The sequence below is a fragment of the Tauraco erythrolophus genome, unplaced genomic scaffold (genome assembly GCF_009769465.1).
Source record: "Tauraco erythrolophus isolate bTauEry1 unplaced genomic scaffold, bTauEry1.pri scaffold_37_arrow_ctg1, whole genome shotgun sequence".
NCBI lineage: Eukaryota > Metazoa > Chordata > Aves > Musophagiformes > Musophagidae > Tauraco > Tauraco erythrolophus.
The window spans coordinates 1,084,848-1,111,436 of record NW_028238613.1 but is presented as its reverse complement, the minus strand read 5'-3'; the positions used below and the strand labels follow the sequence as shown (position 1 = coordinate 1,111,436).

At 43.8% G+C, this 26,589-nt stretch overlaps 1 protein-coding gene across 3 annotated transcripts in view; it reads right to left on the bottom strand.

The window, feature by feature from the left end:
- The window catches only part of LOC147526052 (nuclear cap-binding protein subunit 1-like), a 38,093-nt gene extending 11,827 nt beyond the window's left edge, over positions 1 to 26,266 (bottom strand). The window contains exons 1-10 of one of the 3 annotated variants that reach the window (XM_086630576.1): positions 26,160 to 26,266; positions 23,924 to 23,988; positions 23,098 to 23,160; positions 17,553 to 17,627; positions 13,488 to 13,591; positions 12,377 to 12,499; positions 10,993 to 11,095; positions 6,972 to 7,065; positions 4,764 to 4,867; positions 3,889 to 4,003 (exon numbers count right to left, since the gene is read on the bottom strand). In XM_086630576.1, the coding sequence (XP_086486702.1) occupies positions 3,889 to 4,003; positions 4,764 to 4,867; positions 6,972 to 7,065; positions 10,993 to 11,095; positions 12,377 to 12,499; positions 13,488 to 13,591; positions 17,553 to 17,627; positions 23,098 to 23,160; positions 23,924 to 23,988; positions 26,160 to 26,219 (906 nt within the window). In that variant the 5' untranslated portion in view covers positions 26,220 to 26,266. Of the gene's footprint in view, positions 1 to 3,888; positions 4,004 to 4,763; positions 4,868 to 6,971; positions 7,066 to 10,992; positions 11,096 to 12,376; positions 12,500 to 13,487; positions 13,592 to 17,552; positions 17,628 to 23,097; positions 23,161 to 23,923; positions 23,999 to 26,159 lie in introns of all 3 variants that reach the window. The other 2 variants (XM_086630574.1, XM_086630575.1) reach the window with 2 other exon arrangements.
- Positions 26,267 to 26,589: the final 323 nt, after the last annotated feature.

The following is a 26,589-nucleotide window of genomic DNA, read 5'->3' as shown; positions in this document are numbered from 1 at the left end:
GTTCCCGGGCAACCGGCTCTAGGTGGCCCTACTTGAGCAGAGGGATTTAACAAGATGATGTCCAGAGGTTCCTTCTTCTCTTCCCCCTCTACTCTGCCCTGGTGAGGCCGCATCTGGAATATTGTGTCCAGTTCTGGGCCCCTCAGTTCAAGAAGGACAAGGAACTGCTGGAGAGAGTCCAGTGCAGGGCCACAAAGGTGATGAAGGGAGTGGAGCATCTCCCTTATGAGGAAAGGCTGAGGGAGCATAGCTGGGCTATACTGGCCTGTACCGGGCTGTACTGGTCTCTTTAGCTTGGAGGAGACTGAGGGGGGACCTCATTAATGTTTATAAATATGTAAAGGGTGACTGCCATGAGGATGGAGCCAGGCTCTTCTCAGTGGCATCCAATGATAGGACAAGGGGAAATGGATATAAGCTGGAACATAGGAGGTTCCGCTTAAACATGAGGAAGAACTTCTTCCCAGTAAGGATAACAGAACACTGGAACAGGCTGCCCAGAGAGGTTGTGGAGTCTCCTCTGGAGATGTTCAAAACCCGCCTGGATGCGTTCTTGTGTGATCTGATCTAGGTGGTCCTGCTCCGGCAGGGGGATTGGACTAGATGATCCTTTGAGGTCCCTTCCAATCCTTGACATTCTGTGATTCCAACCTCAATCATTCTGTGATTAAATGATGTATAGCAAGAAAAGGGGAATCTGGTAGAGTAAGGCACATTCAATACATTCAGTTACAGATATCGCTTCAGCCTCATGGTGTTGTTTGTCTGCAATAATATCCATAAATTAACAGCTATATACATATTTTTTTTTGTAAAAAGAATATGTGCAACTTAAGACAAAAATAGGGACATGTGCTAACTCACCTACTGTGTGCAAATCACACTTGCAATTCATATTTTTGAATGCAAACTAGTAACTTGAAAGATACTCTGACAACTCTGAATTACTGCAATATTTAAAGCAGAAGGACTTGAGAATTTGTAGTACTTGAGAGTTTTGACATTTTCTTCACCCTAGGATCATACCCCTCCCCTCAACCTAGACTAACTGCTCAAGAACCAGTGGACACTTAAATCCCCTAGGAGCAGGCAGGTAAGCCTTGGCCTCATCTCATAATATGCCAGTCCACTTAGCACTGGGGCCATCAAAATTTGACATTTTACATTCTCAATGAGGAACTGCAGTCTGGTAAAGCATCTACTTCCAGAACTACTCATATTTTGTCTACTTTACTGTGGCGGGTTAACCTTGCTGCCAGGTGCCCACCAAGCTGCTCTATCACTCTTCCTCCTCAGCGGGACAGGGGGAGAAAATAAGATGAAAAACTTCTGGGTCGAGATAAAGGCAGTTTAATAAAGAAAAGCAAAGGCCATGGGAGGAATCAAAACAAAAAAAATTTGTTCTCTACTTCCCATCAGCAGGCAATATCCAGCCACTTCCTGGGAAGTAGGGCCTCAGTGTGCATAGTGGCTGCTTCGGAAGACAGACACCTTAATAATGAATGCCCCTCTTCCTCCTCCTCCTTTCTCTTAGCTTTTATTGCTGAGCACAACATCATATAGTATGGAGTATCTCTTTGGTTACTTTGGGTCAGCTGTCCTGGCTCTGTCCCCTCCCAACCTCTTGCCCACCCCCAGCTTAATGGACTTTGGGGGTGGGGTGGTTGGAGAGACAGTCTCCGTGCTGTGGGAATAGCCAAAACATGGGTGTGTTATCAACACCCTTCTAGCTACAGCTACAAAGCACAGCACTATGAGGGCTGCTATGGGGAAAGTTAACTCCATCCCAGCCAGACTTAAATATATTTACTTACTAAAGTTATCTCATGGCATAACACTGCCCTTTAAAGCACTCTGTACTCAAGAGCTGCAGCTAGGAGACAGTACAGAAACAAAAACATAGGCATATCTATTGAATGATACCAGACAATCTCTGCCTCACAGTGAAATCAATTAATAGCTCTTCAATACTCACAAACATTTGTTAATTGCTGATGAACATAGATTGAGGAGGTAAGCAACTACCATGGCTGTTGCTGGGAATGAGCAAGGAAAAGAGGTGAAAGAATTTGGATGAACTGACATCAGCAAACCATGAGGTCCTAGTGATCTCTCAGCTGATGCTCATAGGAAATGACTTGTGCTGGTGACATTTTTTGCATGATCCTGCGTGTGTCCCATGTTGTGCCAAATTCTGATGTTGACCTAGGCCAAAGATTTAGAAGTAGCCTAGTGTTTTGTGCAGGTACTGGAAGACCATAGATCAACAAGGAAATACTCTCCTTTCTATGAAATTAAGATAATTTCTATAAATTGGCTTCATTCAATATCAGGATTAAATATTGTAGTCAGCCAAACTGTCTTGGGTCCTGCCCTCTGGGGCTGCTACAGGAGATACCACTCTCACCATACTTTACAGCATCATTACTTAGACCCGAAGCCCCAAAATAGCCATAAATTAATTAAAAAAGGTCTAATTAGACTGGAGTGGCTGGCTAGGGACATTGACAGTATTTGGTGCCATAAAACACTCAGATGGGGAAGGCACAGAAAGCACCTTCTTTTTCCAAGTGTAGTACAAAATCCCAGTAACCCAGCTGCTTGTCCAGGAATAACAAGTTTCTACTATCACTTAGGACTTAAGAATCCACACAACGTGTCTTAAAATATTTGATAGTCATCTCACTGTAAATAGTAGTCTAGGTCTGTCGTGGTTTTAACCCAGTCGGCAGCCAAACACCATGCAGCCGCTCACTCACTCTCCCCTGCCCCCAGTGAGATGAGGGAAGAGAATCAGAGGGGTAAAGGGAAGGAGACTCATGGATTGAGATAAGAATAATTTAATAATGGAAATAAAATAAAATAGATAATGATAATAATAATATAATATGCAAACAAGTAATGCACAGAACAATTGCTCACCACTCGCTGACCGATACCCAGCCCATCCCCAGCTAGTGATCCCAGAGGAGAGAAATCCTGAAACCACAATCCCAGAAAAGAGAGACAGAACTTCCCAGCCAACCCTCATTTATATATTGAGCAGGACATTGCATGGTATGGAATATCCCATTGGCCAATTTGGATCAGTTGCTCTGGCTATGTTCCCTCCCAGCTCCTTGTGCACCTGCACACTAGCAAAGCATGAGAAGTTGAAAAATCCTTGATTTCTTAGCAACAACTAAAAACATCAGCTTATTATCAACATTCTTCTCATACCAAATCTCATACTAAATCCAAAAGACAGCACTATTCTAGCTAAGAAGAAAATTAATTCTATCCCAGCTGAAACCAGGTCAAGGTCATACAAGGACATTCAAAAATAAAAACCAAGAGAAGCAAAAAGCAGATGCAACTGTTCAAATCCAGCAGCATCTGTTAAAAGAACGACGACAACTATCTCTGCTTCTCAATGACAGCTTGCTGTTTCCATGCACTTCTCTATACAAGATATGAGGTCCTAAATGACTACTTACTAGTAAAATCTGAAAGTAACTAACAGAACCTACAATAAACTTGAGTATGAATTTGACTGTTCCTATTGCTACTCAATAATGTAACAAGAACCAAGATTCAAAAAACAGAGTGACAGAAGCTCATGTTGGAACAAAAACTTACGAGAAAAACCTTGAATGGTGCAAATGCATGTGAACTTCTTTAAAGACTTCACTGAATTCTCAGGCTCTAACAGCCTTTAAAAAGACACACAAAAAATGTGTCAACTTTAGTGTCCTAGTACTAAAGACGGTGACATGTGTAGATATGCCTCCTGACAGTATTTTCATTCAGCCCCTCCAAGAACCAATTGCGTGTCAGTCTGAAACATGATAGCCTGCAGGTTACTTAGTGTCAAATATATGCATTAAAAAAAAAAACACAACAAATTACTCTTTTGTGCTGTCTTGCCAATCTTGCCTTAGCCTCCTCCAGTTCTTTGTGAATCTTCAGTACATGCTTGTTCATTTTACGAATTGTGGAATGTAAGATTTCCCAGACATAAAACCTAGGAAAGATGCAGAACCCAAAACAGTAAATTGCACACTGTTCCAAGATAGAAAATGCACAGGTCTGCTATAATTCTCAACTCTTTTTATTCAAACCATCAGAAACAGGGCAACTTTATATTGCTACAGAGCAAGTTAAATTAATAAACAAATAGAGAAGCACACAACATTGATCTGGGGGAAATTTACAACATTTCATCATTATTACCTAGGACATCTGCTGGAGTGAGAAAACATTCAATATTAAGAAAGCATATCACTCACTTCTTACCTGTACTTTGCACTAAATTACCAAACCAACGCTTTATTTCAGAATCATTCTGCAACACTACTAGCATCAAACTGCCAGGTCTAAGCATTTTTCCCCCTCTCAGTTAACAATATATCTGAGGGTGACACAGGATACATGCCCTAGGTGCAAGCCAAGACTCTACCAGGCTAGCAGCTATACAAAAGGGTTAATGGTTCTTGTCCAGAAATGGTCCTAGAGCTTCTCCTTCCACTTTGTCAAACTTACAGGCTACTTGCATGAATCTTGCTAGCATAGTTTTTTGCAGGACATAGAAATGCACGCTGCAATTCAGAGGAAAATACTAAAGCTTGTGCTTTAGGGAACACACAATTTTATGTAGAGTTTAAAACAAAATACTGAAAGTTAAAACTACAATTATTTTAAGTTTTTTAAAAAATGGATTTTAACCATTTAAAATAAAAATTCAGATAAAAAGCAACTGAAGACAGAAATTCCACACTTATTACCTAGTAAAATCATGTGCAAGTTCTGAAGAGAAGATCCAGTTTGCTACTGCAGCGCAATCAACAATCTGTGTTCGAATCATCTTATCCACAAGAACAGCAATCATCTACATTTTGGGAAAGACAAGGCGGTCATTCCTACCACAAGAACTGGTCAAGTTTACCTGCTGCAACACGGAGTCTGTGAAATTACTGTGGACTAAGGTATAACCAATGCTGGGTTGTATGAAAAGCTATTAGAGTCAAGTTTGGTTTTATGCAACTTTGCAAATACATTAGTCAAACTAATGGGTGATTTCAAACACTTTAGGAAGCTAGTACCACTTAAAGTAGACATTCTCATTTGCTGAACCTAAAAATGCTCAGACTAGGGGAGCTGTATCAATCATGCCAAGTATGCATTCACATTTTAACAAGTTGTTTTTACTCCTCAAGAGAGCGATGACTTCACTTTTCATTCAAGTGAATACTTCTGCTATTCCCAAGAGCAAAAATACAAGAACTGAATTTTGAGACAAGACATCAGAGAAGCAAGTCCCAACAGTCAACATTGGAGTATCCAACCAGAAGATGTGTTCCTGTTACATAACCATAAGGTAGCAGCAACTGCTAGCTTACTCTCCTCGGACTGCAACAGTCCCCCAACAACAACCATATGCTCGTTCCTGCAGGACCTCTTCATTCTAGAATGAAACCAGCACTGTATATAAGTATTTGCTACAGGACCCTACCTTGATGAGGCTTGTGGAAAAATCAAGCTGGTAGCTACAAAAACTATCTTGTGATTAGAACAGCTTTGTGCCATTCAGAAGAAAGGGCCCATCCTAATTATTCACGTATTCCATACCGCAATACCCAAGAAACCCTACCTGCAACATATTTATTCTCATAATCATCCATTCTCAAATAGGGAAGTGTAACAAAGCTCAATTTAAGGTAGAAAACTAAATTAATGGAATGAATCAGAGAACTCATGACTCATCAATTTCCAAGATTGCTTCCTATATGCATTTGTCTTAAGAAAATATTCCTGGCATTATTCAGATTACCTAGTTTGAGCCTTCATGTAACACAGATATAGGAATTTGTCAAAGTATTCAGTCTTGATGTTAGTTTCCCTTTATGACATCAAAGTCTTTATGTCCCCAGAAAATAGTTGAGGCTGTGACCACCTATTTTTTAAAGGTTGATATTTCAGGTAGGAATGTATATATATATTTAATATCTGCTTTTTTAAATCCTTTTATTAAAAAAGCTATTTTACAATATCTTACCTCTCTTTCAGGACCTGACTTTTAAGAATATTAAAAGTAATCTTTTAGTAACCCTAGAAAATGGGCCTTAGGTCCAGTAGCAGATGCAAGGATTCTCCAGCACTCAATGAGTTTACTTTTGGAAGTCTGACTCACGCAACTGAGGTACCAATCACTTCCAGACATAATATCATATATTACAAACACACCAGGGAGAAATATCCAAATAACTAACGCATAAAAATTGAACACAAGTTCCTTACTGATCTCCATTTACAAAACAACAACAACATGGGGAAACAACTGCTATGAAGAAATTGCATGTTTTAAACAACTAAGGTATTTTTCATAGTTCTTTCAGCACATTATTTCATCAGACTCAGGAATGAACTGTAACCATGGTAGTGTCACAGACAAATCTGTTCTGAACATTGGTTAAAAGCAGATTTACTTGCTCTATCTGTGCATAACTGATTCCAACCTGGTTTTTATGGCTCATTGTGATTGCTAGTGAAAAAACACACAAGTGCTAAATAACCAGCTTCTCTCTTTTGGCCTACTAACCAGGTTGTCTCTTCAACCTACTTCTGTGTTACAAGATCTATATCTTAAAAAGAATAAAGCACGAGAACACTGTTCTAGTATTGAAATTTTGAAGAAAAACAGGGTTGGTTTGGGTTTGGTTTGGGTTTTGTTATTCTCTTGTAAACCAGAGCATAGCACAAAGCTGAAAGTCTTCTACACTGAACTTTTAACGTGAAACTCTCACTGATAGAGAATAAATTTGATGTCCAGTTTAAGGCACTTAACAGTAGTAAACATAACGTCAATTCTTTTAAATACAAATAGACAATAGACAGTATTTTTAAGTAAACAAAGGAAATTGTAATGCTTTATATTTTAACATGACTTTCTGTGAGTGGAAACTTCAACAAATATCTGCCATTGGTGGTCTTACCTGTGGATGATTCTTCCAAACCTCGTATACAACTCTCAGGACATGGAGTTTCCCCTCATCACTTTCAGCAAGTACTTTGAAGACTTCATGAAACCTTTAAAGAAATATAACAAGTCAATGGACAGGTTAGGATCAGGGCAATGAAGCAGGAGACACATAGTAAATGGTTTAGATGGTCCCAACATTTCCTTTTGGCCAATCTGCAACAATACTGGAAAGGCTACCCCCTGATAAATAGAACTGTCCTGAGTTTAAAAGGTTGCAGAGACGGGACAACACAACTCCTAAAAGCAATGTAACCCTGCCTCAGGGGCAAACTTACTCCTCAAAGCTAGGCTACAGTTCTCATGCTTTTAAATCATAGAATCATAGAATGGTTAGGGCTGGAAGGGACCTTCAAAGGTCATCTAGTCCAACCCCCCTGCAAGGAACAGGGATATCTCCAACTAGATCAGGTTGCTCAGGGCCTCGTCCAACCTGGCCTTGAACATCTAACCTGGCCTTGAACGTATGGGATGCAGGGGAGAAAATGTTCTCCCCCTTGAAATGCAGGGGAGAACTCTGCTGCTCTGTGTGCTTATCTATATGCAGGCAGAGTGAAATTTACTGCTTTTTGTGCCTTGGGCTGTGCCTATTGATAGTTGTTTCCATAACCGTAGACCATTATTCAATCTCCCCTCTACTGAGGAAAGCTCTGAGAGCATCTACTTCAGTAGAGTTAAGCTGACTCCTATGTCAGTAATCACAGCCCAGTTTATGTAATGTAGCTATAAAGTTTAAATGGCTCCTTTTGACCTTGTGATAAATGAGTGAGTCCCAAACACAACTCCAATTAAAGTTTACAATTTATTAGGCGAATAAAAGCAAGCAAACAGCGCTGGGTGTGCCGGGAGTCTCCGCTCCACCAAGACGCACACTGTATAGTTCCTATTTCTGGTTTATATTCCTTTTACTAATACATATTCTTAATTATTTCTGAGAAAAGGTGGTCTTATTACAATGAGCTCAGAGAAATCATCTCCATAGTCTCCACCCCTAACCCCCCCCAGTTGCGCATGCGCAGTGTCTCCTGGTGGTCGTGAGTAGGGGTCTCAGGGATGAAGGCTGTATGTCTTCCTCGTGATGACTTTTTCACCTCCCCAGAAGATTAGCCAAGTCATCATGACTCTGCTCTGCGAAGTCATCAGGACCGTCCTTGTTCTCCATCTTGGCTCCTGCTTATCTTACACAAGGGTTATGCAACTTACAGATACATGACTTAAGTAAGCTAACTTAAAAGTGGTTAAGCGAGATTAGAGATTAAGCGCATACAGGCCCCCAGGCCCCTCTTGTCTAACACCTTGCAACTGGCAGTAAAGCAAAAACGTTAGGTGGCTTTTGCAAGAAGCGAGAACTATATCCATACCATTCTGCTTTCTCTAGGACTACGGTTATACAAGAACGAACAGAATGGTTAAAGGTTACCTATACAGAGAAGGTCATATTTCACTGTGTGGCCCTGACATTGTTTTATATTGCCATGTATCAGGTGAACACATTTCACAATTGGGGCTCCTGGTTAGCAGCATCATGAGGCATTTCGCAGGTTCACGTTTTTGCATTTCACAGAGATCTTAAACTAAGACAATCACTTATCTTGAATAGCACACCCTACTCCTCGCCACCTATTTGCACATCCATTGTCTCATATTGACACGAACCAAATAAGTACTTTTTATAACCTTATGGATATCACTGCTGATATGCAGCAGTGAAACCACTATAGCTCTGAATACAGAGTCCTGTTCCTTATGCTACTGACTGTAGGCTAGTGACCATCGTTTGTTATAAACCGTCATCACAAATCTTCCATGTGCAGACAAAAATAAAGCTTTTACATTTGTAAAGTATATAAAGTTGTATAAATAGAAAAATAATTCAGCAAGACACATGACCACCTCTTTCATACTGAATTTAACAGCATCAAGTATGCAGTGTCAAAAATAAGTTATTTTAATCTCATTTTTCTTAAACAGTTGCAGTCAATCCTCTAGAAGTTAAAGCATGTCTTTAAGAACATGCACTCCAAAAACATTCTAGAATAAATTTTATATTGCTTAAGTATATTTAAGAAGATGTGGTTTTTTTTTTTTTAAAAAAAAACAAACACCGACTTAACCAATTTTGAGTCATACTGGTTGTTGTAACACACAAGAAGACATGATACTGTCACGGGAGGTATTCAGTCACTCAACATGAAGCAATATCACTTGCTCCTCAGGACACTCAACAAATGATTAATTTTAAAATGAACTAATCCACCAGCTGTTCCTTCTCTGTGATGCTCCAAAGTACATTATGCTTGTGAACTCAGAGATGGAGCCAGCCAAAGGGGTTTAGGAAAGGTTTTCCCCATGCATACGCTATATGGCTTTGTACATTTAAATACGCATCAGTCTTCAGAATACAGAATACATGGCAAAGAAACAAACCACCTGATCCACTCTATGGTGGCTTCCCAGCCTTCAGATACTAGTAGCATAATGTGCTGTTGGACAGTTAAGGAAGAATAGGTAAGGCTTGATGTGAGAGAAAAAAAGCAGGGCAAACTGCACTAAGTACATTTTAAAGTCAGCTGCAGCAGTACTCCCCTCCCATTATTCTTTGGGGTCTTCTAAACATAAAATTCATTAGCATCACAAAGCAGTCAAGCACTTGCAAGCACCTCCAGGACAGGCAATAAGCTATCTGCTGCACTGTGACCATTTTGAGCTCCAACTTTTCTTCTAGTCGGGTAACAGCTCTTTGTCTCTTGGACTTTGTAAGTCTAAATAAAATTCAGTAATGCAAATGAAACCGAAAACAGAGAAGGCAGGGCTTGAGCAATAACTTTCCTCTTTCAAAGGAAAGTATAGACAGAGTGCCTCATTTGTTTGATTTAGAAACTATCATTAAGAGGATGTAATTGATTTGCAAGTAGCTAATTCGGATACTAGCTAGGATATTTTTCATTACACAGTGGGTGTTTCTCAAGACTTTGCAATAGTATGCAGAAAGAATCATAACACATCACACTTGTTAGAAAGATTACTTAAGACTTCCTATTAACTCTCTTTATATTTTAGGTAGATTAAATTTTCATAATTAGGAGTCACATACAGAAATATCTATGCATTTAATGAGTTCGTGAACTGCCACACAAATGATCTCCCCCGTTTGTTGTTTTGGTTTTGTGTTTGTTTTTTTTTTTTTTTAAACGAACTAAACTGCATGTTATTGATTGATTTAAACACAACAGCACAATCCAACAGCAGTATGCTTGTGCAGGCACTACCTTTTGTTAGTAACAAAAGCAAGGTGAGAGCTGGGTTGAAGGACTTCTTTGTAGGCTACAATGAAGGGTACAAGGGGATTTATTTCAGCTCAATTTCAGGAGTAACATTTGCATTTGAGAAAGCTACAAACATTTTTGGTTTTTTTTTATTTCAATAACAGACATTTATAACATCCTCCACTGCACAGATGTACATTTCCTCTCACACTTTCTGCCAACATTAAACTCCAGGAAAGATCTAATTGCTTCTGCATAATGACTGAGTACCAAACAGTCTCTATTTTAGAACTCCTACAGGGCTACTGGTAGAATTAGGAACTGAATCACAGACATTCAAGGATGGACTCAGAGTCATGCTCAGGTGAAGAACACTGACATGCCCAGATGTGACAACAGGAAAACCCCAGATTGATATGTACCTTTATACTTGCAAGAGACTTAAAGCAGACAGAACCCTCACCCTAATGCAATCAACATGCTTAAGATGTGTATGGTCTTGTTAAAAACTCCATTCAGCTATGTAACCTAGTTTTCACATTACCTTCCTTTTAGTAGTGTTACTGCTTCTGCCCAAAACACACCATCACATCACATAGTGTAGCATCTAAAATGTTACCGAAGCCTGTGGATGAGTTATTTTATCAGGCACTTCACTGTCAGAATGAAATGGTTCTGTAAGCCCCAAAATAATGCACATACCACACTTACTTAGCTAGAGCACTGAAGGAGTGGCTGAAAGACTTCGCAGCTAGATGGAGCAGAGTCTGTACAAAAACTTCTATTTTCAAAGGATTGAAGGTGAATCCTTCATCTGCAAGTTATTTAAAGTATTTAAAGTTAAAACAATAAGTACTTCAAGTAGAGATTTTAAGTTGCTCCAAAATCTTTAAAGATAATTTACTGTTTTAATTCATTTTACAAAAATTAAGTTTCAGCAACTGGATTTTGCAAGGCTGAACAGGGAGTTAGTAAATATCTTCTAAAAGGTTCAGATCTTGGGACTTCCATCTGTCATGGAGAAAACATGTAGAAATAGTTCCAGGTTAATGAGAAATAGCAGCAGAGAGACAGCCATGCTAGTGTCATCTAACAGCACTGATGGAGAGAAGCAGGGAACAACAGCTGAAGATGCTGCAGAAGTCTGCATTGGGTTGGAGACAAGGCAGGCCATAGAGCATGGGAAAGGAGGAATGGATGAGAAGAGGAAGCTGCAGATTATTATAATACAGAGGTTGGGTATTTTTAATGGTTGGGGAAGGGGGGCACCAATTGTGCATAGAGGATGTGGGACACTTGAGGTGAATGGTTCTGAATCCCCTGGACACTACTGTAAGACCTGCTGGCAATAAAGGGTAAGAAAAGGAACACTGATTACTATGTGGTCTTTATAGCAAATCAAGGAAAACAATACTGGCTCTCAAGCAAAAAAAGGCTCACTGCTGCTCTGTGCCTGCATAACAGAACACTTAAAAGTATTGCATAATTACCCAAACTGTCCCTATGTTTTAAAGATCACTCCTCAAACCTGTAGCTCACACTCCTTTCAGACCCCAAGAGCACATTGGCTTTAGAAATCAAGCATTAGGTGTGGCTGGACCAACAGCAAAGCTGGAAAGAACTTGAGCAAAGTCCTATTGTGAGAATGCCAGTTTCATTTAGATCTAGGGAAAGCTAAGATAGCCAGGGTACTAGCTTTAACTGCTATGGGACTACATCAACAGAAGGCAAGCTCTTAAGTAGGACAAAGGCACTGGAACTTTGGGACAAAACTGACACCATTAAATGAGCTCTAATGTTGAAGGCAAAGGAAAACGTTAAAAATCCTTCATGCCACCTCTGTGGATAATTAGCAGAACCCACATCAAGGGCCAGGTTGCTTCTGTTAACTAGAACAGACCTGTCTCTGTACACAATAACAGAAGAAACACTGACAATTGTATGTTAATTCCATTTATTGTTAAACTGAAACCAACTATTAGAAAGGAAAGCATACAGTTCAATTAGCAGCAGAAACCATAACTACGGGACAGCAAAATGGTTTAGATGCAAAACTAATGACAACCTTGCAATGCCTAATATCAGATGTCCTTACCATTGTTGTCATCCTTATTTGGATTAGGCACATCTTTTAAAATGTTGAAGATTTCATTGTTACTGGCCTTATTTTTAATTGCGATCGTTAAACAGAGTGCTACAGTATACCCAGGAAGAGACCCTAAATTAAAACAGAAAGTTCATGTAATCCTTTTCAAGTCTAGGATGGAATGAATATTTTTACATCAGCGTGTTTCTCAGAGAAGCATGCACACTTCCCAGCTACCCCCAAAACTTGTTGCTCCCAATACCACTGTCCACATGACCATTCCATAAAATTCATCAATGGGTTTCCTATTCTTCACAAATTCAAGCCCTTTTCTAGCACCTTCAGAGTTGAGGGGGGAATAACTCCTCTGATTAAAACTCCATTCTAATTTCCATCAGCTTCTTGAAAATGCAATATGTACCTGCATTTTCTCACTTATCTCTGCCTTTGATAATGACAGATCCTTCACATGATTCACTGCCTCTCTGCTTGTGTCACTAAACCAAATTTGCTTAGTAAAATATTTTATTGTGCCCCATTCATTCAAAACCAAGTCCATATTATCTTTTGCTACATTCATTTCTGCACAGTATTCTGCCTGAATGATGGAAATAAATGAAAATTTCTTTTTTTTTTTAGACTCCTGGTAAATCAAAGCAATGCTGTAGCACCTAGACTGCAGTCACCTCAGCATGATTTAACTTCATACAGCTAGATTTTTATTTTATTTTTTTAAAAAAGGTTTAGATTACAAAGATCCAGATAGATCCATAGCACTAGATCAAAATCAAGCATATTTATTTCATAGAATCACAGAATGGTTTGGGTTGGAAGGGACCTCAAAGATCATCCAGTTCCAACTCCCCTGCCATGGGCAGGGACACCCTCCACTACACCAGGTTGCCCAAAGCCTCATCCAACCTGGCCTGGAACACTGCCAGGGATGGGGCAGCCACAGCTTCTCTGGGAAACCTGTGCCAGTGCCTCACCACCCTCAGAGGGAAAAATTTCAGATGAGTTCTCTTTCATGAAGTTAAGTGACTTGACACTCAAGCTAGGACACTCCCTTGCTTTGAAACAATTTGCTTAGAATTGAAGTTTTAGTAACTTAAATACTTACTATTGCTTTCATCTCCATATTTGTAAATACACACTGGATTTGCAGGACTGAGGACAGAAAAACTTGCAGGAACAATGTCTATTATTCGCTGATGGTAGGAAAGCCTACAAAAGTAAGTTTCACAGCAGTAGAATTATAATGGCATTTCATCATCAGGGCTGACTCAACTCACTGATTTAAAGTATTTTTCCTATTTTTTAATTTGGACTGTGCAAAACAAAAAAAAATAATCAAAATGTTTACTCAGTGCAATGGTAGTTTCTAACAGATAGCAAGAGCTAACTTAATCAAAACTTTCTAGTAGATGCTCAATACTAGAATTTAATCCTCACACAAGTCCAAGATGCTACAGGGACAACTGGTAAAATATTGGTAATTAAAAGCACGGGGAAGGGGAGGAAAAAGAAAAAAAAAATTAAACCAAATGGCTTCATTTTGCCTTCCATCTTTCTTACCTTACGAATACTGAATTCCTCTACTAAATCTGCAGTAAAATCAAAAGGAGCCACAGACAAAATGAAATCTTCTTGCAGCACAATTTCACATTTCATATATTAAACTCTCACAAAACAACAGGTAAGCGTTTTCCATGTAAAATACTGAATTACATAGGTTGTTTGAACATTTTGCTCTTGCACTCTCCTATACCCCCCATGTCCGCAATCGTTAGCCCAATCCTGACAGCTGTTGTGCTTTTGCAGCTTCTTTTTAAGGTCCATAAGAATCAGAGATGCCCAGAGCAATCAAGATACTTGTTTATCTTAAACTAGGGATATAATAAACCCCTCTATTTCTGTGAATAACCACTGTTTTCGAGCAAATTACCTGAACTCTTTTTCCTCCCCTGCCTGCTCTGTTAGCCGCTCCAGCCAGGAAGTCAGATCCATCTGGGGCCCAACCTAAATGCCTTTATGCCAACACGCGCGGCATGGGGAATAAGCAAGAGGAGTTAGAAGTGTGTGTGTGCCTGTTGGGATATGATCTTATTGGCATCACGGAGACGTGGTGGGATGACTCCTATGACTGGAGTGTCAGAATAGAAGGGTACAGGCTCTTTAGGAAGGACAGGCAGGGAAGAAGAGGAGGAGGAGTTGCCCTCTATGTCAAGGACCAGCTGGAGTGCATGGAGCTGCACCTGGGGATGGATGAGGTCCCGACTGAGAGCTTATGGGTCAGGATTAAAGGGAGAGCAGGGACAGGGGACATGGTAGTAGGGGTCTGCTACAGACCACCTGACCAGGAAGACTGAGTGGATGAGGCCCTCTACAGACAGATAGGAGCTGCCTCACGTTCACGAGCCCTGGTCCTCATGGGGAACTTCAACCACCCTGATATCTGTTGGAGGGACAATACAGCAGGGCATAGGCAATCCAGAAGATTCCTGGAATGCACTGACGATAACTTCCTTCTCCAAGTGGTAGAGGAACCAACAAGGAGAGGTGCTTTGCTGGACCTTGTTCTCACCAACAAAGAAGGGCTGGTGGGGAACGTGACGCTCAAGGACAGCCTTGGCTGCAGCGATCATGAAATGGTGGAATTCAAGATTCTTAGGGAAGCAAGAAGGGTGCACAGCAAGCTCACTACCCTGGATTTCAGGAAAGCAGACTTTGGCCTCTTCAGGGATCTCCTTGCTAGAGTACAATGGGATGAGGCCCTGGAGGGAAGAGGGGCCCAAGAAAGCTGGATAATACTCAAGGATCACCTCCTCTAAGCTCAGGAGCGGTGCATCCCAACAAAGAGGAAGTCAGGTAGGAACACCAGGAGGCCTGCATGGATGAACAAGGAGCTCCTGGACCAATTAGGACACAAAAAAAAAGGTCTACAGAGGATGGAAGCAAGGATAGGTAGCCTGAGAAGAACACAGAGAAATTGTCCAAGCAACCAGAGATCAGGTTAGGAAAGCTAAAGCCCTGATAGAGTTAAATCTGGCCAGGGACATCAAGGGCAACAAGAAAAACTTCTATAGATATGTCAGTGATAAAAAGAGATCTAGGGAAAACATAGGCCCTCTCCGGAAGGAAACGGGGGACCTGGCTACCCGGGATACGAAGAAGGCTGAGGTTCTCAATGACTTCTTTGCCTCAGTCTTCACTGGCAAAAGCTCCAGACACGCAGCCCAAGTCACAGAAGGCAAAGGCAGGGACTGGGAGAATGTAGAACTGCCCACTGTAGGAGAAGATCAGATTCGAGACCATCTAAAGAACCTGAAGGTGCACAAGTCCATGGGACCTGAAGAGGTGCATCCGCAGGTCCTGAGGGAACTGACAGATGAAGTTGCTAAGCCACTATCCATCATATTTCAGAAGCCGTGGCAATCTGGTGAAGTTCCCAATGACTGGAAAAGGGGAAACATAGCCCCCATCTTTAAAAAGAGGAAAAAAGAAGACCCAGGGAACTACAGGCCAGTCAGTCTCACCTCTGTGCCCGGCAAGATCATGGAGCAGATCCTCCTGGCGACTATGCTAAGGCACATAGAAAACAAGGAGGTGATTGGTGACAGCCAACATGGCTTCACTAAAGGCAAATCCTGCCTGACTAATTTGGTGGCCTTCTATGATGAGGTTACAGCATTGATGGATAGGGGAAGAGCAACTGACATCATCTACCTGGACTTGTCCAAAGCATTTGACACTGTCCCACATGACATCCTTGTCTCTAAACTGGAGAGACACGGATTTGATAAATGGACCACTCGGTGGATAAGGAATTGGCTGGATGGTCGCACTCAGAGTTGCGGTCAATGGTTCAATGTCAAAGTGGAGGCCAGTGACGAGTGGTGTTCCTCAGGGGTCAATACTGGGGCCAATGCTATTTAACATCTTTGTTGGTGACATGGACAGTGGGATCGAGCGCACCCTCAGCAAGTTTGCAGATGATACCAAGTTGTGTGGTGTTGTGGACACGCTGGAGGGAAGGGATGCCATCCAGAGGGACCTTGACAAGCTTGAGAGGTGGGCCTGTGAGAACCTCATGAAGTTCAACAAGGCCAAGTGCAAGGTCCTGCACGTGGGTCGGGGCAATCCCAAGCACAAGTACAGGCTGGGCGGAGAATGGATTGAGAGCAGCCCTGAGGAAAAGGACTTGGGAGTGCTGGTGGATGAGAAGGTCAACATGAGCCAGCAATGTGCGCTGGCAGCCCAGAAAGCAAATCGTATCCTGGGCTGCATCAAAAAAAGCGTGGCCAGCAGGTCGAGGAAGGTGATTCTGCCCCTCTACTCTGCTCTTGTGAGACCCCACCTGGAGCACTGCATTCAGCTCTGGGGCCCCCAACACAAGAAGGACATGGACCTGTTGGAGTGGGTCCAGAGGAGGCCACGAAGATGATCCGAGGGCTGGAGCACCTCTGCTATGAAGACAGGCTGAGAGAGTTGGGGCTGTTCAGCCTGGAGAAGAGGAGGCTCCGGGGTGATCTTATTGCAGCCTTCCAGTACCTAAAGGGGGCCTACAGGAAAGCTGGAGAGGGGCTTTTGACAAGGGCATGTAGCGATAAGACATGGGGTAATGGCTTTAAACTGAAAGAGGGGAGATTTAGATTAGATATAAGGAAGAATTTCTTCACTCTGAGGGTGGTGAGGCACTGGAACAGGTTGCCCAGAGAAGCTGTGGCTGCCCCATCCCTGGCAGTGTTCAAGGCCAGGTTGGATGAAGCTTTGAGCAACCTGGTGTAGTGGAGGCTGTCCCTGCCCATGGCAGGGGGGTTGGAACTAGATGATCTTTGAGGTCCCTTCCAACCCTAACCATTCTATGATTCTTTTTATCCATCCCTAAGCAGAGAAAGTAAAGCCTTCTTAATTTGTACCTAGAAGCATGAACGAGTGGGATGTCATCTCCACTTGCTCCACCTATTTGTCCCCTAGTCCACTAGGAAAAGCAGTGCCCTACAACAGATACGCTAGAAGAAAACTGAGCAAAACAACAGAATAGACTTTAGCTAAAAAAAGTTAACTGAGAAAATATGTATGCTTAAGACATGAGCCACATTAAAAGGAATCATTATCTGGAAGCAATGGCCAAACTTCAGTTTAATGTAACTACAAAAGCAAGATGTTTGGAAGTCTTACTTACCTCATGCATTTTTCCAGAACCTCTCTCACAAATTTGGATTTGGGCTTCTCAAGGTCCTGAGTAAGACAGTCTGACCTATCAAATAAAAAACAACAAGAACAAAAACAAACAACTGAAAAAACACCACATGACAATTTCTAACAAATGTATTTATGTTCTAATCTGTTTTGGTCTGATACAACAGGTATGAAACATTTAACAGGTAGGAAACATTCACTGGATAATCGCGATTCATAAAATCATTCAGGTTGGAAAGAATCTCAAGAGGCTACCTACTCCAACATCCTGCTCAATGCATGGTCAACAATTAATTCAAACCAGGTCACTCAGGGTTTTGTCCAATCAGTTCTGAAGATGTCCAAGGATGGAGATGCTACAACCTCTCTGGTCCCGTGCTCTAGTGCTTATCCTCACAATGAAATATTTTGCTTTATACCAAGATGGAACCTCCCCTGTTTGAATTTATGGCCACTGCCTCTCATCCTCCTGTCATGCACTTCAGTAAGGAGACTGGCCCTGTGTTATGGTTTGAAGTGGGGGGGGGAGGTCCGGGTGGCAGAAGCTGCCCATCAGACCGGACTCCCGTCCCCCTCGGGGCTTGAGCCAATCGGCGCCTCTGCGAATTGCCCTATTTACGTCGGACAAAGGAACCGGAAAGGTGTGTGCCGGTGCCCAGGAGCAAGGAGACGGGAGGGGGGCACGGCCCCCGCTCCCGGCTCCCGGCCGGGCCGGCGGCCTGGGCCGGGCCGGGCCCGCTCCGTCGAGGATGGTGGCGGCGGAGCCGCTTGGGGAACTCGGGGAGAGCCCCGCTGCCGGGGCGCCCACCGAGCCGAGTTCACCCAGACAGGACTGAAATCTCAGAGAAACGGCCACACAGATAAGAGGTCAGTGAAGATGGGACGGAACAACGTGTGCCGCGGCTGAGTCCCCCTTGCCAGCAGCCCCTTTCTAACAGTCCTCGGTGGAGCAAGCAGAGACCCACTCGCAGCCCGTGGAGGATCCACGTCGGGAAGAGATGCCAGAGCCTGAGACTATTGTGAATCATGGGCACAGGTAGAGACACATTTACGCATTTCGCATTTACGCATTCAGAGTCTGTACGGAGACGCATTTCAGGTCGGTATGCCGCCCCACGCCGGAGCACATTTAAAGTTTGTTGATGACCCACGCCAGAGCGAGTGGCTGCGGCTCCTTAAAAGCCCAGGGCTGGTAAAGCCTGCACTTGGGGCAAATCCGATGGGGTAAGGATTTGCCCCCCAGCGGGTAGGATTCACGCTTTCGCCGTGAGTAGGGGATCCACTGGAGCAAGGGACAATGGTGTAAGGACTCCTTTTCCTTTAAGAGAAGCGGCAGTAACAACTTGGAATGAACTGACCTGCACTCCCCCATTCCCTGCCCCCCTGCGCCGCTGGGGGGAGGAGGTAGAGCCGGGAAGAAGAAGCAAAGGGGGGGGAGTGGTGTTGTTTTTAAGACCTGGCCTTGTTTTCTTGTTATTCTCTTAAGTAACCGTTTTTGTGTGCTTTTCTCTTTCTAGGTAGCTGTTAATAAATAGTTTTGCATTAAGAAAAAGCCTCTTTTGCCCGGGACCGTGGTTGGTGGGTGCTCCTCTGTTCCTGTCTCGACCCTCAGCTCTTTTATTACGTTTTTCTCTCCTCTCCATTTTACTGGACTGGGAGAGCTGCGTGGGTTTGGTTGCCGGATCAGCCTAACCCTCGACACCCTGTCCTCTCAGTAACCTCCTTGTAGGTATTAGAAGACTGCTATTGGGTCCCCCTGAAGCCTCCTCTTCTCCAGGCTTAACAAGCACAGTTCCTTCAGCCTCTCCTCATAGAGCATGTGCTGCAGCCCCCTGACCAGCTTTTGATTAACTCCCACCAGTTTCTCAGTCTGTCTTGTATTGGGGGGAGGGGGGGGCAAAACTGGACACAGTACTCTAGATGAGGTCTAACAAGTGCCAAGAGGAATAATCACTTCCCTCCATCTACTGGATGCAATCCTGTTGACACTGCCCAGGATACTGTTTGGCCTTTGTCACTGCCAAGGCACACTACTGGCTTATGTTTAGCCTATTGTCCAGCAGGATTCCCAAGTCCTTTTCAGCAGAGCTGCTCTGCAGCCAGTCAGTCCCCTGCCTGCACCACTGCAAGGGGCTAGTTCATTCCAAGTACAGGACTCTCTGTTTGTCCTTGTAGAATTTTGGGAGGTTCCTCTCAGGCCATTTCTCCAGCCTGAATAGGTCCCTCTGAATGATATCCCTGTCCTCAAGCACATCAATTGCACCCTCAAACATAATGTTGTCTGCAAGCTTGATGAGGGTGCATTCTGCCTCCTTGTCGTGGGTTAGGCCGATCCGGCAACTAAACCCCACGCAGCTCTCCCACTCCAGTAAAATGGAGAGGAGAAAAATGTAATAAAAGAGCTGAGGGTCGAGACAGGAACAGAGGAGCACCCACCAACCACGGTCCCGGGCAAAAGAGGCTGTTTTCTTAAAGTGAAACTATTTATTAACAGCTGCCTACAAAGAGAAAAGCACACAAAAACGGTTACTTAAGAGAATAACAAGAAAACAAGGCCAGGTCTTAAAATCAACACCACTCCCCCCCTTTGCCTCTTCTTCCCAGCTCTACCTCCTCCCCCCAGCGGCGCAGGGGGCAGGGAATGGGGGAGTGCAGGTCAGTTCATTCCAAGTTGTTACTGCCGCTTCTCTTAAAGGAGGAGGAGTCCTTACACCATTGTCCCTTGCTCCAGTGGATCCCCTACTCACGGCGAAAGCGTGAATCCTACCCGCTGGGGGGCAAATCCTTACCCCATCGGATTTGCCCCAAGTGCGGGCTTTACCAGTCCTGGGCTTTTAAGGAGCTGTAGCCACTCGCTCTGGCGTGGGTCATCAACAAACTTTAAATGCCTCCAGCGTGGGGCGTCACATCGACCTGAAACGCGTCTCCGTACGGCTTGAAATGCGTAAATGTGCCTCGCCCTGTGCCCATGATTCACAACAGGCTCAGGCTCAGGCATCTCCTTTAACGAAACCCCTCCCCATCGGCGGGGGCATCCCACGGACTCTAGATGCACCGTGCTCAGGCTCTGGCATCTCTCCTCGACGTGGATCCTCCACGGGCTGCGAGTGGGTCTCTGCTTGCTCCACCGAGGACTGTTAGAAAGGGGCTGCTGGCAAGGGGGGCTCAGCCGCGGCACACGTTGTCCCGTCCCACCTTCACTGACCTCTTATCTGTGTGGCCGTTTCTCTCAGATCTCAGCCCTGTCTGGGTGAACTCGGCCCGGTGGGCGCCCCGGCAGCGGGGCTCTCCCCGAGTGCCCCAAGCGGTTCCGCCGCCACCATCCTCAACGGGGCGGGCACCGGCCGGGCCGGCGGGCGCCGGGAGCGGGGGCCGTGCCCCCCTCTCGTCTCCTTGCTCCTAGGCAAAGGCACACACCTTTCCGGTTCCTTTGTCCGACGTAAATAGGGCAATTCGCAGAGGCGCCGATTGGCTCAAGCCCCGAGGGGGATGGGAGTCCGGTCTGATGGGCAGCTTCTGCCACCCGGACCTCCCCCCCACTTCAAACCATGACACTCCTCCAGGTCATTGATAAAGATCTTAAACAGGATAGGTGCCAAGCCAATCAGTGCCCCTGCAAATGCCCTTGGGACTGTCAAGGTTCAGTCAGACTGGTCGGGCATGGTGTGGCTGCAGCAGAGAGAGGACTGAGATCTGAGAGAAACAACTACGCAGACACCACAGTCAGTGAATATGGAGCAGAAGGAGGTGTGCCAGAGCTGAGATTCCCCTGCAGCCTGTGGTGAGATGGCAGGTGGCCCCTCTGCAGCCCATGAGAGACACAGTGGAGCAGAGACCCACTCGCAGCCCATGGAGAACCCCACGCTGGAGCAGAGATGCCTGTGCCTCAGGGAGTTCATAGAGAAATGTCTCCGTGGGAAAGACTCCCTACACTGCTGGAAACTGACGATGAAGCAGGATGCATCTGAAGTCCATGGAGGACCTCATGCCGGAGCGGGTGGCTGCACTCTAAGAAGCCATGACTCCATGGGAAATGCCTGTGCTGGAGCAATCTGATGGATAAGGATTCCATTCTGTGGGAAGGACTCATGTTGGAGAAGTTTATGGACTATTTTTCCCTGTGAGGAGGGGCTCCATGGAGCAGGGGAAGAGTGTAAGGAGTCCTCCTCCTTTAAGGAAGGAGCAGCAGAAACAACATGTGATGAACTGACCTGCAACCCCTCCCCGTTCCCTGTCTCCCTGCACCGCTGGGGGGAGGAGGTAGAGCTGGGAAGAAGGGAGGAGTAAGGGGGAAGGTGTTTTTAAGATCTGGCTTTGTTTCTCATTATCCTCTCTGAATGAACTGTTAACGAATTAAATTGATTTGTCCCCAAGCAGAGTCTGTTTTGCCCAGGACCATGGTTGGTGGGTGATCCCTCCCTGTTCTTATCTCAACCCTCAGGTCTTTTGTTACATTTTTCTCCTCTCCACCCCACCAGATGGGGAGGGGGAAGGAAGGAGTGAGTAAGCAGCTGTGTGGTAGCTTAGCTGCCAGCTGGGCTAAACCACAACAAAGGGGAATGCAGGCAATGAAAAAATAGCTATTTGGAGGATCCCAGTTGGTCAGTCAACACAAACCAACTTGATAAGCAGCAAACGCACAACTCCCAATTGGCACAACACAGAGGACATAAGTAAATCTGAAGTAACGCATCACATACAGAGCTGCACTCCTCTTCCCAGGGACACCTAAGCACATTGGCTATGGGATGCAGGTATGGTAGCAGACTGCAGAAGTTAGACTGTAGGGAGGACTAAGCCCATGAGTAATCTTTCTTTATATGTGGGAGCAGGACAGGATGGGAGTAAGCAGAAGGCATGGTACCTGAAATACAAGGCTTTGGGAAAGCTATGGTTAGGTATGGCATCCAGTCATTATTAGCCAGCTGGATTGAGTTGAATGTAATGAACTACTAATTAACTAATCAACTCAAGGTACCGACCCTGCCTACAAGAGGCAGGCCATTTCCTCCTGGCTGTGGAAGATGCAACAGTGTCCTTGGTACTGTAGTCCAGGCTGGTGAGCAACAGTTAGGCACTGAGGGGGTGTAGGGAACTCCTGTTAGAAGCCAAAAGATCAAGATTCAAGGGGAGGGTGAGGGGTGTCATGTTAGGATGGCCCTCAGAGAGTGTGGAAGGCAGGGAGCCAAAGGGAAGGAGAGTCAAGGCAAATTACTGATAAGTAGGAGAACCTTTCTGAAAAGTTTGCAAACAACTGACTGAGGTGATAAGGACAAAAATCTACAAGCAAATCAGGTTTCCACTGTTTACAGAACACAGTATTGCTTGGACATTCATTACAGAAAACTGGGATAGTTTTTATGGTGACTAAAGGTTAGTAACCTTGTCTACCAAGGAATGGTAGTAAACAGGTGGGGAGGAGGGGTCAAAAGTGTTAGTGGAAAGCAGTTAACAGAACCACTATCTTGTGACATTTGCTGGATAAGTTTGAAGGTTTAAGTTCTGATGGGAGACAGAGACTGACTTACCAATCTTCCCAGCTCCAACGGAACTGAAAGTTACTCAGGTGGTGGGAAAACCAGTTAATAAACCTTTTTTAAAAGAAGAAAGCTCTATTAAATACCAGAACTGCAAAAAAAAACCAACAAGCAAAAAAAATCCCCACAAACCTCCTCATTGATAAGTAGAATACATCTATAAGAAAATCTCAAAGATAAACCCAAACTCTCCAATCTGTAGTCATTAATGCATTAGACAGACATCAATGTTGACTCATACAAAAAGACTGAATTGAGAGTCAGGAGCCAGCCTTTACGAATGAATGTGCAGTCTCTCTTGTTCTGGTGCATATACGAGACTAATGACTTACTAAAAGAAGCAGTGAAAAAAACTTAGTGCAAGTCTATAGGTTTTCCCATTTTTGCACAGTAATTTTAGTTCTACATCATGTAGACCACTCAAACCACAAAAACACCACTGCTCTTTTCCAGCTAGCCAACCTTTCCATAAACCCACTTCCAACCCCTTATTTCCTCAGGCCAATAGGGAGGAGAAAGTAGTACATAATAGAAAGGGGTACGGATGTGGAAGAGTTGTAATAGTTTTTATAGCTGCACTGTATAGCTAATCAGACTAGTGACTTGAAGGAAAAAGTTTCTAGGGGAAGAGAGGCAAGTGGTCAGTCCATCCCTTACCTTCTCTTCAGATGGTCCAAGTCTAAAGCCCCAAAAACATTTTGTACAGAACCAAACTGTTTATCAAGGATTTCAGATGATCCTTTTCAAAAATGCATCAATATCCAATGCACAAGAAAAACAAGAAACATTTTCTGTTGTCCCCAAAATACATACTTACCTGTCTATACATGTAGTATTCATTGTATCCAAGCGCATGTAAAGCATTTCTGTGGCTTGTGCAAGCTGAAAGTTTCTTATTAAAGTTAACAGAGAAGCATCTGAAATCATAAGTTACTCTCTCTGTTTTTCAGAGATGATTTAATCAGCTCTCTACTGACAGCTCCCTATCTCTATATCATGACTTACCCCATTTTGAAAAGGCCACAGGAATAAATAAATAATGAAGCATGTAGTTTTCTCCAGTAAATAACATCTATTGTCTAATTCAAGTCTGTTTTTCTTCCATTAATTACAGTGAGACCATTAGCTGCTTTTACTGGAAGCCAGAATCCCCACCATGAAACAAAAACTGCACACTAATGATATGAATGGACATCGACCTTGTTATAGACCACATTTTTATGATCTCACAGTTTTAGCTTCACATGCTCCTGTTGCTGCCTAATCAATGGACCATCTTTGCTCATCATTAACAGTCCAAAAAAGTACGTTCACACTGGCGTGACCCAAAGACCATGGCCAGCCAACCCTGATTCTTTGTTGCTGTATCCCTATTGATACTTACCACAAGCAGGTCCCCACAATTTTAGGGATAGTCTCAGTGAGAGTTTAGGCTATGTGGTTACAATCACTGGGTGATTTCAAGCAGTAGAAAAAAAATTGAGAATGGAATTATCAGTAGGTATGTCTGTTAGTCCTCCATTCTCAGTGACTGTAGCTCATTAGCCACAATCATAGAATCATAAAATCATAGAATCATAGAATGGTTTGGGTTGGAAGGGACCTTAAAGATCATCTAGTTCCAACCCCCCTGCCATGGGCAGGGACACCCTCCACTACTCCAGGTTGCCCAAAGCCTCATCCAACCTGGCCTTGAACACTTCCAGGGATGGGGCAGCCACAGCTTCTCTGGGCAACCTGTGCCAGTACCTCACCACCCTCAATGTAAAGAATTTCTTTCTTATATCTAACCTAAATCTGCCCTCTTTCAGTTTAAAGCAATTGCCCCTTGTCCTGTCACTACACGCCCTTGTAAAAAGCCTCTCTCCAGCTTTCCTGTAGGCCCCCTTTAGGTACTGGAAAGCTGCTATAAGATCACTCTGGAGCCTTCTCTTCTCCAGGCTGAACAGCCCCAACTCTCTCAGCCTGTCTCCATAGCAGAGGTGCTCCAGCCCTCTGATCATCTTCGTGGCCTCCTCTGGACTCGCTCCAGCAGCTCCATGTCCTTCTTGTGTTGGGGACCCCAGAGCTGAACACAGTATTCCAGGTGGGGTCTCACGAGAGTTGAGTAGAGGAGCAGAATCCCCTCCCTCGCCCTGCTGGCCACGCTCCTTTTGATACAGCCCAGGACACGGTTGGCTTTCTGGGCTGCCGGCGCACATTACCGGCTCATGGTGAGCTTCTCACCCACCAGCACTCCCAAGTCCTTCTCCTCAGGGCTGCTCTCAATCCATTCTCTGCCCAGCCTGTACTTGTCCTTGGGATTGTCCGGACCCACGTGCAGGACCTTGCACTTGGCCTTGTTGAACTCCATGAGGTTCTCACAGGCCCACCTCTCCAGACTGTCAAGGTCCCTCTGGATGGCATTCCTGACAGGATCTAATACTACAATGAAAAAAGGGCCAAAGCAACACTCCGAATTAGCTAGGAGCTGATGCTTCCTTTCTCAGTATTAGCTACTCTCTGACCTGAGAGATTATTATTGACTTTATGAATACTCCTAGTCCATTTCAGTGCAAACTCAAACAGGTTAATTTAAATTATCTACTACACTTTGCAGTGAAATGGACTAGGTGCACTCATACCGCTGTTACAACAAAAGACTTCAGAAATTAATAATTTCTTTTTCCAGGTTTTAATGTGACTATAACTATGCTGCAAGCTGCCCTGATGTAAAAACAGGGCTCAGAATTATGCAAGTTATTTATTCCATCCCTTGACTACAAGAGGGCTCCTCAAAAAGATCTGAGGAAGAATCGGAACAAGGTCTCTCAGTTTGCCTGGTATGCAAGCTAAAGAACAGGCTTAGATGTGAATGCAGGCTTTGCTTATGGCTGTTGAGCTGTGTTACTCCTTCATGTAAGCAGTATTATTGGCAAAGTTTCATACAGCTAAATATGGAAAGAAGGAAAATTTATTACTGCTGACATTTATTGCTATTTTATCTTGTACAGAACAAAAGAAAAAAAAATACTCCACTTTAAAAAGGCCCTTTATCAGCATGAAAAGGATACAACTTGTGGTAAAGAGCCAGGCTGGAGTTTGCACAGTTCAATGAGGAGTGCTGTGTACATAACCTCAATATGTGGTGGAGATGGAAGCTGAAACAATTCTGCAAATATTACCTATGTGGGAGGAAAGCACAGAATTAGAGCACAGTCAGACTCAGCCTGCACAGTCCTGAACTTGAGAACAGCAATGCACACATTCAGCAACTATATACCAAAACAAAGCCCATATTATTCTGTCAAACTCACATTCTGGGAATAAAAGAGGAGCTTCAAAAGATAGTATGGTGAAGAGTTTGCACTAATATAAACCTCCTTAATTACCCCAATCATTTTAGATTAATGCCATGCATAAGATTAGCATTATGTAACAATTCTGTTATGTCTAGTAAATACAACAAACAGTGTAGAAATGTGCACTGTTATAGCATGAGCT